The sequence below is a fragment of the Candoia aspera genome, chromosome 10 (assembly GCF_035149785.1).
Source record: "Candoia aspera isolate rCanAsp1 chromosome 10, rCanAsp1.hap2, whole genome shotgun sequence".
NCBI classification, from domain to species: domain Eukaryota; kingdom Metazoa; phylum Chordata; class Lepidosauria; order Squamata; family Boidae; genus Candoia; species Candoia aspera.
Window position 1 is genome coordinate 12,261,894 of NC_086162.1, and position 17,590 is coordinate 12,279,483.

Consider the following 17,590-nt stretch of genomic DNA (forward strand, 5'->3'; position numbering starts at 1 on the left):
CGCAGCTAGCTCAAAGCCGAAAGGACGGCTAGTGGCTGATGGTGCTGCTGGTGAACGGCAAATCTGATGTTCTAAGGATCAACACACCATTGGAACCTGGAATGTAAGATCAATGAGCCAGGGCAAATTGGATGTGGTTATTGGTGAGATGTCAAGATTAAAGATAGACATTTTGGGCGTCAGTGAACTGAAATGGACTGGAATGGGCCACTTCACATCAAATGACCACCAGATCTACTACTGTGGACAAAAGGACCACAGAAGAAATGGAGTAGCCTTCATAATTAATAGTAAAGTGGCTAAAGCAGTGCTTGGATACAATCCAAAAAACGATCGAATGATCTCAATTCGAATTCAGGGCAAGCCATCTAACATCACAGTGATCCAAATATACGCCCCAACCACAGATGCTGAAGAAGCCACCTTTTTACAGTCACTCTTTGGGGTACAGAAGCTGTTACAAGGCATATCCTAGCGAGAAAAGGACAGCTGGGCATATGGCAAGGCAAAGACTTTCAAACCAATAAATAGGTAGGCATGCTCCCTATTCAAACCATCACTCCCATTATTAGAGTGACAGCACTGTTCCAGTAACTGGAATGCCTAGATAAATTTAGGGGCCTGCCCTTTGACATTCTGTATACTAGTTCTTGGCTAAGAATTTTTTTTAAAAAAAGCTGTTTTTAAAAAATGCCTGCTAGAAAGAGGTATGTATATTTAATGCTGCTGGTGCAGAACCTAAATAAAACTTAATTTGTCAATAAATCACTTTTGCGGCTGAAGTTGAGGCTCGGTAGGTTCTAAAGATGCTAAAATGTCTCTGTGGTAATTCTTGAAGGGTTAAAGCAAAATAATAAGGCAGGCTGGGCATATTTACATATGGCCAAGTTGGTCCATGAACAGACATCTCAGAACTCCCTTGTGGTGTCTGGAGAAGGACCATTGGCTTGGCTTCATCGCATCTCAGCTTTTAGCATAATGTGTTTTATTGTTTTGTTTTTTTTAAAAAGCACTTATAGCAAATTTGATTCCTATATGGCATTCTAATGAACTGAGAATCTGCAAGTTTTTTACTGCAGAGCAAGGCCACATCCAGTGCTTAAAGCTCTGTGTTCAAGGCACATGGAGGGAAATTCTTCCTAATTTTGCATACCAAATTCCATCATCATCATCATCATCATCATCATCATCATCATGAAAACTAGCTGGTACTACGGGTCAAGCAGAAAGGATCCCTGTTCCCTGACTCATTCTAGCATTTAACAGGCCTTTGGGGGAAAGATACATTTTTAGAAGATCCTAACTGTTGGTGTACCTAGTAACTTCAACCTAAACCAATGAAGTCCAGATTTAGCACAAAGAAACCATTGTTAGGGCTGGTGGGAGCAGAAATTTAACATTATACTCTATCTGATGGATAAGGAAGAGAATCACCAGCTTAGTACAGAGTGTTTCCAATGCCTCACAGGCTGCTGCAAAGGAAATGAGTATTACTCGCAAGTCTGTTGCTCTTCCAATAGGCCTGTCATCTTAAGCAACACTTCCTGATTGTACCAGGAGCTGTAAATTTAGCCCTAAACCAAAGAAAATATTTAACAATATGTATTTTTTCATAGTAACCCGAGAATCTGGCAATCTAGGGTTCATTTTCCTTCTTTCTTGGAGGGACGTATAAGTCCCATCAGCTGGGGGGAGGGGGGAGCAGTTATTTGGAAGCCTGGAAAATTGATCTTTGGTTACTGGATGAAAGAGGAAAGCAAGAAGAAGTTTGGCATTCTGGGAAGCGGTGGCTGTTTCTCTCCGCCGTATCCCCCCCCCGTCCCCATATGGGGGATGCGCAGGGGCCTAATCTGACCACTCGTCTTCGTCAAACTCCGACGAATCGTCCTCCGAATCGCTGTATTCCACCGCAATGCGGCGTGAGAGTATAGTCGCCACATCGTTGCCCACAACATCTCGCTTCTCTTGTTCACGCTGTTCTTCCACTTTGCGGAGCTGGAACCCTGGCAGGGAGAGAGAGAGAGAAAGATGTTACGGGTGCCCTTCTGAATGGCTGCGCGTGTGCATCACAGAACTACGGTTCTGTTTTAACCAGGGTTCATATAAGAATCCTAGATTTGCCCAGTTCAGTACTGTGTTAAGTAGCTGTGCTAGCACAGCACATTGCCTCTCCCAGAAAAGGGAACTAGCAGCAAATGAAACCATTGGGGGGGGGGGGAATCACAAACGAAGCAACTTTCAAGTTTCGCGGGATTCTTCAGCAAGTTACACGTTCTGAAAAAGCAATTAAAATAGCGGGGAACTGCCAAAACTGAAGGTTGTACTGGATAAGACATAGGGAGAAAGGGAGCTACATGATGACAATTTTAATAATGTGACGGAGGAAGGTGACTATAGAGACTGTGACGAACGCAGAAGAATCCAGACTACACTAAAGCACATAAAGCAGCAATGGGTATTCTCTCTTCAAAATACAGGAGTCAGGCGCTTTTGTGACTTTTAATTAGTCCCCGTTAAAAAGGGTTCAGCTAATGCTGCTGCCTAAACTTGCCGGGTGGAACAGAAAAGTTAAGCCGCCACTGGCAGTCAGGAATCAAAACGAACAGCCGCAGCCGCTCAAAGAAAGAGATCAAGTGGTTTCCAATACGTCCTGCTGAAGTCCAGGATTCTAGCAATCACAGAATGACTACTGACTGGGGTGTGTTTACGGGGTGGTGGTTGGCCTTTTAGGGTAGTTAAGATATGGACATCCAAAACGAGGCTTACCTTGACGAATGGCAGAAAGCAAGTCACTCCTGGCTTCGCTAACAGCAGGCAATGAGGATTTTGACTTGGAGGGCACCAAATCTGGCTGTGGAATAGAAGCCCCTGGAATATCCATGCCACTGAAAGACGAAGGAGGTGGGCCAGGGGGAGGAGGGGGAGGGGGTGGCACCCCACTTAGGGGCTGTGGTAGCAGGGGAGATGGCACCGCTGCATATTCCGTTGCTGGAGGGGGAGGGGGTGGAGGGGCAGCAAAATCAGGATGAGGTGGGAAGGAGGGTGGAGATGGCGGAGGAGGGATGCCAGCAGTTGGAAAGCCAGCAACTGAAGGGGGTGGAGGAACTCCCATCATTGGTGGTGGAGGGGGTGGAGCAGGAGGTGGTGCAAAGCCAGGCCTGTTTCCCGGTGGTGAGCCAATGGGAGGAGCTGGTGGAGGATGGCTGGGACTGACCAGGATGGATTTCTTCAGCCCTCCAGAAACACTTGGGCTGTGTGGTGGATAGCTGTGGAATGGAGATTGGGGAGAATGGGGAGCAAAAGAACATCTCATTAGTTTTTCAAACAGGATCAAATGCTGTTAGTGAAAAAGTGTGTCTTGACTGTAGTGCACAGCAAACTGTTTCTCAAATTTTCTGACATCCCCCATAAGAATTGACTTAAATTCTATAATTTACATTCAATGTTCCCTCTGGAATCCAAGGGCTGGCTTTTGTAAAGTTTCCAGTTGATGCACATGTGAAAAGCATCTGAACATAACCTACCCCCAAACAATCTTAACATGTAACATTAAAAAAAAAACCAATGTCAACAAATGCATGTGCCTTGTAATCCCACCTTTTCAAAACTCTGGCCTTATACAATGCTAAACAAATTACAGTCTGAGTCCCCAGCATGGCACCTGTTTAATGATGTGCTCACTGACCCACTGTTTGGCTCTTCTCAAGCTCCCTGCCCTACCTAATTTTATTTTTTTAGATTCTTCAATTAAGAATCTTGAAAAATCTAAAAAAGATAATTTTGGTGCTTTGTTTGCAGCATATTAATTCTTAAAATTAATTAAAAGCTAACATGCAGCAAGCAAATCATGAAGTATTTCCAATATACTTTTTATTTATTTATTTTCTATCCCACCTTTATTATTTTTATAAATAACTCAAGGTGGTGAACATACCTAATGCTCCTTCTTCCTCCTATATCCCCACAACAACCCTGTGAGGTGGGTTGGGCTGAGAGAGAGGGACTGGCCCAAGGTCACCCAGCCGGCTTTCCTGCCTAAGGCGGGACTAGAACTCTCATACCATGCCTGATTGGCTCTTGGGCTGAGAGAGAGGGACTCCCAAGGTCACTCAGACGGCTTTCTTGCCTAAGGCGGGACTAGAACTATCATACCACGCCTGATTGGCTCTTGGGCTGAGAGAGAGGGACTCCCAAGGTCACTCAGCCGGCTTTCTTGCCTCAGGCAGGACTAGAACTCAGAGACTCCTGGTTTCTAGCCTGGTGCCTTCACCACTAGACCAAACTGGCTCTTTTAGGCCCCATATTCTTAGAAAATAAAATTGGGGGGGTTGTGGGGGGGGAAACAGCCCAGTGCTTTGTTTGCTTTCTGATAAAAGCCTGTTTTGGTATTGACCCTATCCATTATGACATGCTCTCCATATTTAACATGGTCTCCGTATTTCAAATGTGCCCATATTTCAAAAGAGTTGAGGCACAAGACTATCCCAGGTTCACACACTTTCATTTCAATACATTTTTTAGCCCTCACAATAATGAAATAAAATATGAATATTTATTTTATTTATTTGTTTATTTAGTTATTTTCTATCCCACCTTTATTATTTTTATAAAGAACTCAAGGCGGGGAACATCCCTGTTACTCCTTCCTCCTCCTATTTTCCCTCACCCTGTGAGGTGAGTTGGGCTGAGAGAGACTGGTCCAAGGTCACACAGCTGCTTTCATGCCTAAGGCGGGACTAGAACTCACTGTCTCCTGGTTTCTAGCCCAGCGCCTTAACCACTAGACCAAACTGGCTCTATACATTCTATATATACATCTATATACATTCACACCTAATAAAATAGAAAAATAGAAATCTTTTCCTTTTAATTAAAATACTTCCCAATATGGAATTAACTAATTCCCCACTCCTCTTTAATTGTAATTAAGGTAAGATATATCACCACTCCCTGCTATAAATAATTTAATGTTTCGATGAAGGAAAAAATGCTATATAAAACAGTCATAACAAGAGCTGCAATGGAAAGAAAGAACACAGGAGGGCAAAGGCCTGTTTTAGCCTCGTGTTTTAAGGACTACTTGAAAACCTTCTTCCGACAAGTTACACCTGTTGACCTCATGGACAGGCTTTTTATGGTCTTCTCCAAGGTGTTTTTGAGGGTTAGTGAGCCTTCCGCAGCACTTACCTAAATTCTGCTGGTGGTGGCGGAAGACTATCATCTGCAAATGAAGGAGGTGATGATGAAATTGAATCCGGCTGTGGAGGAGGTGGGTAGAAGGTGGCATCAACGCTCTCATTGGAGCCAATGCTACCATTCTGATACACCATATTAGGAGGGTACCTAAAACCACAAAAGTACAGTTGTTAGCCAAGAACCTTCCCCCCCGAAAGTTCAAAGAAGCCTCAAATGTAGAATGCTTATAGCATATTTAAAACATATAAACAGTAGCAACTGGGGTAGACCTTTGTATCAATACGGCAGCATCTTACCTATTACCTTGGATTGCAATTACGAGGCCAGGGACTGCTTTACCCATACGTCTAGACCTAGGCCTCTGAAATCAATGTATTTACCTCTTGGTTGTAGCTTTGCTTCCTTAGGCCTTTTTTAGGCTGCAGCTCACTTGGCATCAGATGCACAGAGTGGCTGGACTGATGTAGGATTTAAATTGGGGTGAGGTGGGGGGGAAGGGGAAAACAGTGTGGTTATGCAGATGCAGGTTACATGTCAGATCACCAGTACTTTATCACTTAATCCTACCCCTAACCAACCTGTTTTCTCTTCCCTTTATTAAATGGGAAACAGAAGAGAGACCGAAATCAGACAGAACTATCTAGTGATACCAGAGTATGTACGCTCAAAGACCCTCTGCCACAAAGGGAAATTCCAAATAGATTTACAAACCACTCATTTTCCAAATGATTTATTTAACTCATATAAGAAAAAAAAATTAAATGTATCTCTAATGTTGTAAGCTATTTATGGAATTGGAATAAATATAAGCCAGTTTCTAAAAATCTATGCAAAGTTTATATAATTCAGTATCTTTAAGCGTGAAGATATTCTGAAATGTTCCAACTTTCATGTGAAATCACACCAGCAATCTTCTCCTATTCAAGGACGATTTTTCATGTGTTCATACTAAATGGCACTTACAGAAAGGCACTAGTGTAAAAAACCACAGAGGAATAAAGCAGTCATTCGGGCCTCCTTCAAATCAGACCAGTTCAGGCAAATCTCATACACACTTATTAGAGGAACAGTACCAAAATATGGCCAGTGATGTGACTCTGATTTGGATTAACATTCATACAGTTTTACCAATTTACTATGCATTGCCAAGCCAGCTGATCCTGGCTGCAAGTGATGGATGTAAAACTGATATGCAGAATTATCAAAATTTCATCTGTTTGCCAGAACAATTAAAAAGGCTTTCAAGATTCCTAATTGACATTTCCAGTTCATTACAAGAGTAAATACATTTGGAAAATAAACACACGTGGTCGTGCAGAGATGACCTTGGAAAAGTAATGGGCAGCTCTTTTCCAACGACCTCAGAATGAGCACCGGGAAAAGTTCATGGCCTAGCTCTGTTCAACCATTCATTTATTCCAATATTGCCAAAGGCTTCCCTTTTGCAACACAAATGAGCTGCCATTCTAGAAACAGTTGCAGATATGTTGTCCCCCCCCCCTTTTTTTTAAGGGAAGAACAGCTGAATGTGATTGTGTACAAATGACCTTGACAAAATTATTTCTTAAGCCATAATGAAAGACAGAAATGGCATTCCTCTTAACAGGAGGGAGGGAGGGAGGGAGGGAGGGAGGGAGGGAGGGAGGGAGGGAGGGAGGGAGGGAGGGAAGGAAGTCAGTCAGTCAGTCAGTCAGTCAGTCAGTCAGTCAGTCAGTCAGTCAGTCAGTCAGTCAGTCCAGAGTGGCTAGCAAATATTTAAAACCAAAATTTTAAAAAGTGGGACAAACGTTTCAGTGCCATTTCCTGAACAAATTCAGTGGAATGTTTTTTTGAAACGGATAGTTTTCTTTAATCTGTAGTTTCAATTAAAAAAGGAAGCAGACCCCCAAAGGAGGCCATGTCTAGCTTCTCCTAAGTAGCAGAAGATCGAAGGAATGATCTCATATGCTTGTTTCCTAGACTAAAAAACTATTAATATATCACATCCGGGGTACCTCTGCAGCAAAACTGCTGGGCCCAAGTAAAGGTATATTATTTATATTTCTGATAGATGAAGACACCCCAGAGTCAAGGGTGACAGGCAGAATTCTCCTCCTATAAATGCCATAGTATGTTCCAAGCCAGGTACTTTGTAGAACACGCTCCAGTTCTGATCTGAAGCCACTAGCAGGAGCAACAACCTCCAAATCACTGTAGCAACTTATACTGGTTCTAATCACCAGTATACCAATTCAGCACTTGTTGCTTCGTGAGTGTCGAGCCTGCATAGTTAGGGTATGTGTAGGTTTGTACTACTGTGCGTATACCCAGCCCGCTTTGCTCAATCTGCTCCCTACAATAGGTAAAGGGTTCTGTGAATTCTAAATTCACAGCATGGTCATTATTTCACAGGTCTCAAACCCCTGCACTTCTGCATTAAATATAATAAAAGCAAAGTCACCTTCAGATCAAGCACGACTCCTGGTGACTTACACATCAGACCCATGAAGTTTTCTTAGCCTGACACAAAATTAGTCTGGTAAGAAGTCAGATTTTTTTTTTTCCATTCCAAGCATAGCCTTAAAGAAATGTGCTTGCTCTTCCTTCGGATAAGCAGACTACCCACATATTATATCACAAACAATTTTAATGTCCCTTCCTAGGAAGGCTGCAGTTCAGGAAACAAATCTTTAGCCTTGTTGGCACACAGAACTAATTCCATGGTCAGTATTACAGTTTCTCTCTCACCCTCCTGGTCCATGTTTTTTCCTTGAATCGACAAACTCTTGACCCATTTTCATTTTTTCCCATTCTTCTTTCCGGCTTTTTATCTTCCGAGGATTCACATTTCCTCTGTTAGGATTATCCTTCTTTTCTTTCTATAACATAAATAAATAGCAAGCAATTGTAGGTGCCATTATTCCTTTAAGCTGGTCATCCGCTCTCTCACTAAGTCTGCCTCCACCTATCCAATAGCACAAGTATTTAATAGATGTTAGGAATCAGTATCTTATTTGAGCTATATGTTTTGTAAAAAGGGGCCCACAGAACAGCTAAGGTAATGTGCATCTTTACAAAAGATTCGCAGTAAGATATTCTTCAAAAGTCCAGTTAAAGTATCCCATCTTGCCTACTATAAATATATCAAGTGCAAAAAAACAAACAAAAAGGAGCTAATTTTGCTGTAAGCAAGCTACTGCTATATAACAGTACCTGAGGTCAAAACTGCTAAATCAAACCTTGATTTAATGCTACAGAATTTCCACCAACTGACTGAAGAGCAACAGTAGGCTGGCTGGCACTAAGTGAGGAGGAGATACTGTGGTAAGGAAGCCTAAAGGGAAGCCAAACCCTCATTGCTGCTAAAGGGATCAGAGGGGCAGCAAGAAACTACTTAGAAACTGCAAATTTCACAAATACCTTACTTACCTTTTCACTATAAGTGTAGTTAGAATGAAATGTCTATCTTTTTTACTCACCCCCAAATAAAACGCAGTCCAGGGCATAGGGAAAAGCCATCCAGATAAAGCTTTTTAATGAGTATCTCACAATTGATTTATTTCAATTGAAAGATACACAAAGGTTCCAAATATAAGATGTCTCCTTGCAACATCTACAGCCAGAGGTATGTGGCAGGTAACTTAATCCACATTTTCTTCAGAATAGTTAGTTTACAACCCAATGCCTTGCTTGTTTACTCTGAAGAAAATCCAACTTTGTTCAGTTGCCAGGTAAGTGTGCAAAAAATTACATCATTGGACACTCAATAGCTATTATAACAATAAGGACTATTTTGTTACAAAAATTTGTTCAGGATGGGCAACGTTTTAAGCCCACAGTGCTCCATTCTAACAATTATTGCTGAAAATAATGGCATATTTTCTACTGTTCTGAGTTAGGAAACAGAAGAAAACTCTAAGTCTAGAACAGGGTTATCAAAGATAAAAAGCAAAGGAAGGCCTCAAAGTTCTTTTTCCCGAATAGGCCCACTCACATTAAGTGATGTGGCTCCATCTACCCTGCTGCCTTTAGCAACCCATAAAATGGTAAGTGTAGCCTTTGGCCATCAAAAAGTTGCTTTACTCTGCTTAACATATTATTTTTGTAACTGAAGAAATGGCACTGTGGCATAACCACAAATAATGCATAAAAGAGGCTGAGTGAAGTCTTTTCCACTTAAACCAAAAGAACCAATCCAGTTGTGTGATTAGTTGTCCATATTCACCATTACCAAGGATTTCTGGCAATCAGGCCATGGAAATCTCCTGTTTTCCCCCTCTTTGCTAAAAGGTAAAACAAGCAAACCAACATAAGCAAAATGATGACACCCATCTCACCCTATGCTTCCGCTTCTCTTTCATATCCTTGGTATCCCGCACCATTTTCTCCTTCCAAAGATCAAAGAAATATGATGGATCTGTGTAGAATTTAAGTGCTTCCTTGCCATCATCCCTAGGAGAGAGGATATACATCCAGAATGATATGGTTACATGTTTACCTGAGAACCAAATATGACATGTAGATAGTAGGGGCAAACACCACAGTCTCTTTAACAAAAAGTTCCCCCTTTAAGATAAAGCAAATTTTAAAAAGTGGAAGTTTCTAACCCATTCTGCACCAGCGAGGGAACCTGCTCTGACTTCAACATGCAAAAGGCAGAATTTTGATATAGCCAGGAGATATATACTTCTCCTGCAATGTAGGGGCATCTCAGCAAAGACTATCCAACTACCTGTAATTACTTTTTCCTATTCAAAAAAGTATTAATGGGTATGGGTTGAGGAAATATTTATATTCTGTACCTCCACCTCATTCTGTTATAACACGCTTGCTACTTTAACAGGAGGACATTTATTTATAAAATGCTTCCCTGCTTTTCATTATAATCATAATCCCAAAATATGACACATAAAATGATATGGCAGAATCAAACAGTAAGCAAGGAAACTGATTTCACCACTACATTCTACCCTACAGTTTTATCAGTATCAGGTTTGAGGGTCCAACAATCACACTTCCCAGAGAATTAGTTTGCATTTAGTTTCAACATTTCTACCGGCAAATTTATGCACTATAATTTGCAAAAAGCAAGTAGGAAAGCAGCATTAAATTATATGCACAGAAGAACGTATATAAGCATTATATACTAGCTTTGCCACTGTGGAAGTTTATACAGTGCTATTAAAGTTTCATTTTCTTATTCCATAACCACAAAGCTACCCCACACTGTAAATGAACTATTCTCTAGCCACATTCCAATCATTCACCTTGCAAATGAAAACAAGGAGAGCTGAATGAAAGTCTGCAGATCATTGTCATATCATCTCCTGCCCTAGGTTCTCTTAAGAACTGAAGCTACTTTACAGAGTCAAAGCAAATGTGAGCATCCTAGACCAAGCTAAATCCAAAAATGCTAGGGAATTCCTGGAAGCTTGGCATTTAGCCAAATCAGCCATCAATAGACACATAGAGATAAATCACATTTACACACCATTCAAAAGAGACAATAAAAAAAGCTAAGAAGGAAACAAAAACACCAGAACACAACCTCTCCAGCAGCCTACACCCAGATAAGCAGGGATTAACACTAGACAATCAAGCAGAAAACAATATCCTAATTAAGGAACTACAGGTAGTCCTTGCTTAACCACCACAACTGGGACTGGAATTTCGGTTGCTAAGTGAAGTGTTCGTTAAGCAAATCTGACCTGATTTTATAGCCTTTTTTGTGGAAGGCGTTAAGCAAATCACTGCGGGCATTAAGCAAACCATGTGGTTAAGCGAACCAAGTGGTTCCCCATTGATTTTGCTTGCTAGAAGCCAGCAGGAAGGTTGAAAATGGCGACCATGTGAGTACATGACACTGTGATGGTTGTAAGTGCGAGGACAGGTTGTAAGTAGTTTTTTTCCAGCACTGTTGTAAGTCCAAACCATCACTAAAGAAATGGTTGCTAAGCGAGGACTACCTGTACCAAGGAGAAAACCACATCCCCACCAACACTGGCAGGGCAAGCTACAGTATTTAAACAGGGAGCAAACCCCTCCCTTACTTGCACTGATGATGTTACCTAGTTGGGTAATGAAATGTCTGCAAGCAAACAACCAAGCTCAGAGAGCACCAAGGATACCATAAACGTCCACTCACTCAGTAATGGCTGTGGTTCGCTACACTGCAATGTCTCTGCAGGGCTTCATACAGCAACCTTTCTCAGACCTACCAGGTGATGTCAAGGACTGAAAATAAGACTTATATGCTGGTAAGTATTGCTCATTGCAGTATGCTTTGCTATGCTACTACAGCACATACTGCTGTTTCTTACCACCTTCTCAGTAATGTCAGAGAAGGCTACCAGGAGAAAAGTGGAGGAGTGTGTTGCTCATGGAAGCCACTGCAATGAGAAGTGGAGAATCAAATGCCACCAGGAAATCAAAAGCCATTGGTTATTGGAGAAGCTTCTCACTTTCCAAGTGAGAAAATATGGATAGCTCATTTTTAATGTGTCCTTCACACTGGGGAAAGAGAAGGGAATATGCAATGTTGTCACTGATGGTGAGGGAGGATAATCTGGGCTGTGGGGATCTCAGTCCGAAAGTTTGTGGGTTGACATCTTTGCATCAAAAGATGGAGAATGTCAGAACATGTTGCCAAATCAGAGTGAACATCTAATTGATCTAGCATGTTATTTCCAACAACATCTACCCAGATGCCTCTGGAACTCCACAAGTGGAGCATGGTGGAGGTGGTCTTCTCTCATTTATCTCCAATATACTCAGGGTACACTGTTTCTAAGGTCACTTAGCTATCAGGATGAATAACAATCAGTTTTATTACAACTTTTAAAATGTACTATTAATATTTTACTAAAATCTGTGGCTTTACCACATGAGGACTAGGATCATGTACAAGGGGATTAAATCAAGTGATTTTAAACTTCGTAATGCAACAGCCTCCTAAAGTGATAAATGAATCTGATTGCTATTTCTTGTGAATAGATATGAATTGATGAAAGGACTGTGAATGGCAAATGATTTTGACAGAAGGTAGACACGTGAGTTTAGCTATTACTCAAAATGTGCTCCAGGTTTTGTTATGTTTGGGGTGCATAAGCCCACTATGGAGTACTGTACTGTCAAACTTGTTCAGGGCTTTGCTAATTGCTTTGCCCATGCAAGCTGGCGGCAGTCTTGTCCAGGAAAAGCAGGAACAAGTTTTGATAGCATTTTTTTAAATTCAAATTTTATCACTGCCCATATCCCCCTGAAGAGAGCCTAATTAGCTTTTCAAAATTTTGCAAGTCCACTCAATCCAGTTTGAGAATTCCTGCACTAAGGCATTCTTGTGCCTTAGAATCCCTTAGTGCAGAGAATCCCTGCACTAAGGCATGCTAAACTAGAAACAAGTTTGGCTGGCTTGTTTCTGGTTTAGCATAATATGCAAGTAGAATCAGTGAATACCACATTTGAAACTATAGTTTGCTATAAAGCAACAGAAAACAGGCCCAGGCCAAGAGCATCCAAAAAAGAGGCAAAACAAACTATAAATTGGCCAAGCAGGCTATTTCGTCTTTGTTAATCTACAGGGGTGACTTTGGGTTGTCCAACAAACCAGAGTTAAAGAAGGCAGTTCTTTAACATCATATGCAAATACAGGCACCAATGAAGTGATATGTAAGTTATTTACACAGTATATAAAATACATTTCTTTGTCTTAACCAATTTCCAATTACATTAAGCAACTTCAAATTTTAAAATTCTAGTCTTAAAGACAAATATTTGTCTCCAAATCTTTTTATAAATCTGTTTCAGGACAACCACCACCACTTTTCTCCATCTTCTCTTCCTTTTTTCCTCAAAAAACCCAAAATATTTAAACCAAATTTAAACTTAAACAGCAGTCTGTCTTTCAAGCCAATTGGTGCCATTCCACAATTTTTAGAGAAGGAAGTTTAGAGCAGGTACATTTTTTATTTTATTTATCAAACTTCATCACCGCCCATCTCCCTCCAAGGAGGGACTCTGAGTGGTTTACAAAAACCACCCAGAGTCATGATGTTTCAGCTGGATATGTTACCTGTATGAGGACAGAATGTTAAGAGGTGGGGGTTTGTTACAAGTGCTGTATGTTTCAAGGACAGGCACCGGGGCAGAGTCTCTCTCAAAGAGCTTTTGGTCCTGAGTTGTGGAGCTCTTGAAGGCTTTCCTGGTGTTAATACCTTGCAAGGACACTATGAAGAAGAAAGGAAAGCAAAAGCAAAAGAAAAAGAAAGTTTTTTCAAACACAAGTTAATATTTGCCCAATTATTGTTCTTCCTGCACTCTGCTCTTATGAGACATGAACCTGTTGCCACATCTCCAAGAAAGTTTTCCAAAACCAAACCCTTTTCGTAACTCTGATGCTGTGTCAGAAAGGATTGTCAGAAAGGGAACTGTCCAAGAGCCAGCAGAAATGAATACTGGCCAAAGGAGCCAAACTGCTGTGGGATCAATTATTGTATTCAAAGGAAAATACCACATACAGATAATGGATGGCATCTCTGTTTTCTTCTGGCAGATTATGGGGCGATTCTCACAATATTGCTAAATTTTGCCTAGCAGCTATGAGAACGTGGCAACAAATATTATCAAATATGGCTGGGTTCTTTTAAACTTAAAAAAAAAACACCAATATTCCCATAGATAATTTCTTGTTGCCTCCTGGATCCTCAGCTATTCTTTTATTTACAAATTTGATGGGTTTTATGAGTACATGCTGATCTCTGATCACAATTAAAATCTATCAACAAGAGAATGCTTTAAAAATATAGCAAAGCATGGAGAATCAAGTCATGAGAGGAGATTGAAAAAAATCATGGAGAACTAGCATTTGACAATTAAAAAAAAAACTGTATGATTATTTAACCAAACAATAAAGTATTTAAAACATTTTTAATTAAAAAAGAAACAATCATTCAGAAAATTAAGGCTAAGAAGATACCTTTACAGAAATCTAGAGTCTAATAAAGTTCAGATCAATATGATGCTTCCCTTCCCACTCTTACCAGCAATCCAACGGATGCAGTAAACTATACTGACTCACAAAAACCTTCTCTGACAATACCTTGCATGTTTGTTTCTTAATCCCTTCTAAACCTGTGTTCTCTTTCCTTCTCAGAAACGTTGGCAGTTAACTTGCACAGTGAACACAAAAAGCTGAATTTTATGGTTTAATCCAACCTTTCTGAACTTTTTGACCCTGGAGGAACCCTTGAACTATTTTTCAGGCCTCGGGGAACCCCTGCACATTCAGGCTCAAATACAGGCCGGAAGTTACAAAATTATTATATTCGTTTCATGAGTAGGCCTTATATATGCATTAACAGTGTCCTTCAGCTAAAAATAAAGAATGAAACTTGCTTCTTTAATGTGAAGTTGCCTGAATTTGAAATATTTTTTTAAATAAATTGTGATCTCCCAGGGAACCCCGAGTGACCTCTTGCAAGTGACCTGGTTGAGAAACCCTAGTTTAATCAGAAGAAAGGGCTGCAGAGAACCTCAAGGAGGGCTTCTCTTGAATGAAGTCTGCATAGTTGCCCTTTCCTCTTTACAGAGTGGCAAGCAAAGGATATTCCTGCTTCTCATTATTAACAAGTGACTTCTCCCTGTATAACAAAATAAGGCAGGGTACTCCTTTTATACAAGGATCTCTTGGGCAAACATGATGAAAAACCTGAAGGTCAGCTGAGGCCGCTGGGCAATGGTCTGGTGACTCAAGGTGATTTTCACATTCACTGTGAAATCAAGAACATTGATATCAAAAGTCTCAAGAATGTTTTGGGTATTGCTGCAGCTCTTTAGCACAATGTTCTAAAAATGTAACATTTTATATACCTTCTTCCTCTTTGGGATCCAACTGAGTAACTTTCACCTGAAGGCGATCAACTCTCTCAGCTAAAGAGCTCACTCGAAAGCCAAACGTGTTTGCTTGTGTATATAGCTCTCCGAATATGTCCTCTGCAAACTTACCTGGAAAAAGAAAAAAGAGGAAATTAGATTGAAATGTTGGAAATTTTTCCCAGAAAAAGAGCAACAGCAAAATCACTTTCACACTATTGCCAAAAAAAATATATAGATGTGACCAAGTAGTCACCAAAAGTTGAACTCAACTCGAATGAGTCTTTACCTTAAGCATATGGATAGTTAGTTATTTTTACTGCTCTTATTCACAGGATGCAATTATAGAAGGCAGTACATTTTCTTTCAAAACTAGAACATTCGTTAAAAAAAAAGCTTTCATAGAAACATTCAACATACATACGGCACTTCCATAAGTAGCTTATTTATGGTCTCAGACCAATACCGCATAAAATGCAATACTTAAAAGTGCAAAAAAACCCAAATCCGAAGCAAGTAGTAATGAGTGGGAGGAACCAATTGACTTCTGCAACCTATAGCTACTGCTATAAATTTGGCAAGAGCATCTTTAAAAATAAAAGGAAGGAAGTGATACCGAATTGATAAAGACTTACTAAGTAGCAAGAAAGGCAATCAAGAGTCAGACTGCAGCATCATAGCCTAGCAGCCACTTGCAACCAAAACACAAGATTCTCACAATCTTAATAATCAGATTTACTGAAAGGGCAAAAGGAAGTCAGGTTACAATAATCCTGGCAACTGGTTATGTTTATTTTCCACCCATTTGTTTATCAGAGTGGGGATTCCTTGATCCTCCTCCTAATTGCCTGTTGATGCAGTGGGGAGGTGGCTTCCTGTTTTCCTGATAAAGGAAAAATGTGTAGATATTTCAAAACCCACCATTCTCTTTTCTAAGCTCTAAGAAGGCCATTACAAATATTGTGGGTCTTTTTAGCTTCTAATATGGTCTGCTGGATAAAGAAAATACAGCTCTATTCCACTGTCTTCTGGAAGCTCTAAAAGACTTACTTCATTACACGATACCCAGAGGAGGTCCTATCTCTCTGCTTTCCTTCACACTGGGCACAAAGTCATTTATTACTTGCAGCTGGCAGCACCAGAAAACAAAGCAAGGTACTTTCAAGGTTGGAAATAATGTTTCCAATGTTGAATTGGAGATTTAATGTTTCTACTAAATCAAACAAAAGGTCTGAAAAAGAAACTTCATGGTGAGCAGACATTAAAAATATTTTAAATAAATAATTAAAACAAATTAAAGTCTACAGGTAGACCTATGGAGCACCTGAAGTTCCCATGAACTCCTGAGAAGCCCACAGCGGTGTTCAACAATTTTGAAATGCCAAGAAAATGAAGAAGATCATTCAGTCTCTATTCAGTTATATTGATGGACTCCTTGTTTTTCACAAAGGCAATAGATCACACAGATCCTAAGTGTGTGGCATCAGAAAACCAGGGCAAACAAAGATGGACAGAAAGATACGGTGGGATATAGTGAACAGCGCTAGTGTGAGTTCTTTTAGCCATGTATCCTTCACTCACCCACCCCTGCCTTAACTATTTCACCATACAAAAAAAGGCAGTGAATTCATCTGTAAGTTATGCGTTTGTATATTATGTTTATGTATAGTATATATAATGCTGTGAGATGCTGCGTGATCCTATCTGGAAAGAACACCAAAATGTAGGCTGCAATGTGAGGCACTCTTTGTCATACAGTACTTAAAAGGATTTTCTTTTACACTTCATAGTGCCAAATTTGCACTTTATTCTTTGTACAGATGTAATTCTCCCTTGATATTATCACATACCTTTGATTAAATGCAACATACGCTATTTTATTTGACCCATAGTTTGTATTGCTACAGTCTCTACACCCGAGGGAATTAGCCAATCTCTGGGGATCCACAGGTGTAATAACTGTCAACTTCTCGGATAAATCCAGTTATGTTAGGAACTATTGCTCTTTGAGCATACTATCCTAAACTCTGTAACTGCTCGAAGTGTCACGTAACTAATGAAGTGGTTCCACAATCCACAAAACTCACACACTCTACTATGTGGTGGGCAGGGAGAGAGGAAAAACAAGCTCAGACGAAACATGTTATATCTATATACTTTTTCTGGGTTAACTGCAGCAAGGATACATGCACCATTTCCAAAACAATCCAAGAAAAGCAAGGCTTAAAGGTTTGGACTGTCTTCAACCATACCCAAGTTTTAATGGTAAAAATACCATAATCAAGAGAAGCAGCAGATCTGCCTCATTCCCCCCACCCATCTCCTCAGAAATGGACGCTCATTTCAAGAAAAGGCTCCTTCCACCATCTTCATCCCATAAAAATATCCAGACTGTTCTGCTGAATATTTCAACCTTTTCAAATCTCAAGAGTTTAAGCAGCATTTTATGTGTGTGTCAAACTGTCTTATGTACACATTTGCTTTGCAGGCAGAAATACAGCTGTTCCTCCCAAAAAAAGGGTGGGGAGAAAAGGAGAAAAGAGAA

At 40.3% G+C, this 17,590-nt stretch overlaps 1 protein-coding gene across 2 annotated transcripts in view; it reads right to left on the reverse strand.

The window, feature by feature from the left end:
- Positions 1-968: 968 nt before the first annotated feature.
- The window catches only part of WASF2 (WASP family member 2), a 36,260-nt gene continuing 19,638 nt past the window's right edge, over positions 969-17,590 (reverse strand). For both annotated transcript variants that reach the window (XM_063311677.1, XM_063311678.1), the window contains exons 3-9: positions 15,043-15,177; positions 13,247-13,400; positions 9,513-9,627; positions 7,924-8,054; positions 5,188-5,343; positions 2,767-3,266; positions 969-2,003 (exon numbers count right to left, since the gene is read on the reverse strand). In XM_063311677.1, coding sequence (XP_063167747.1) covers positions 1,846-2,003; positions 2,767-3,266; positions 5,188-5,343; positions 7,924-8,054; positions 9,513-9,627; positions 13,247-13,400; positions 15,043-15,177 — 1,349 coding nt within the window. In that variant the 3' untranslated portion in view covers positions 969-1,845. The remainder of the gene's footprint in view (positions 2,004-2,766; positions 3,267-5,187; positions 5,344-7,923; positions 8,055-9,512; positions 9,628-13,246; positions 13,401-15,042; positions 15,178-17,590) is intronic.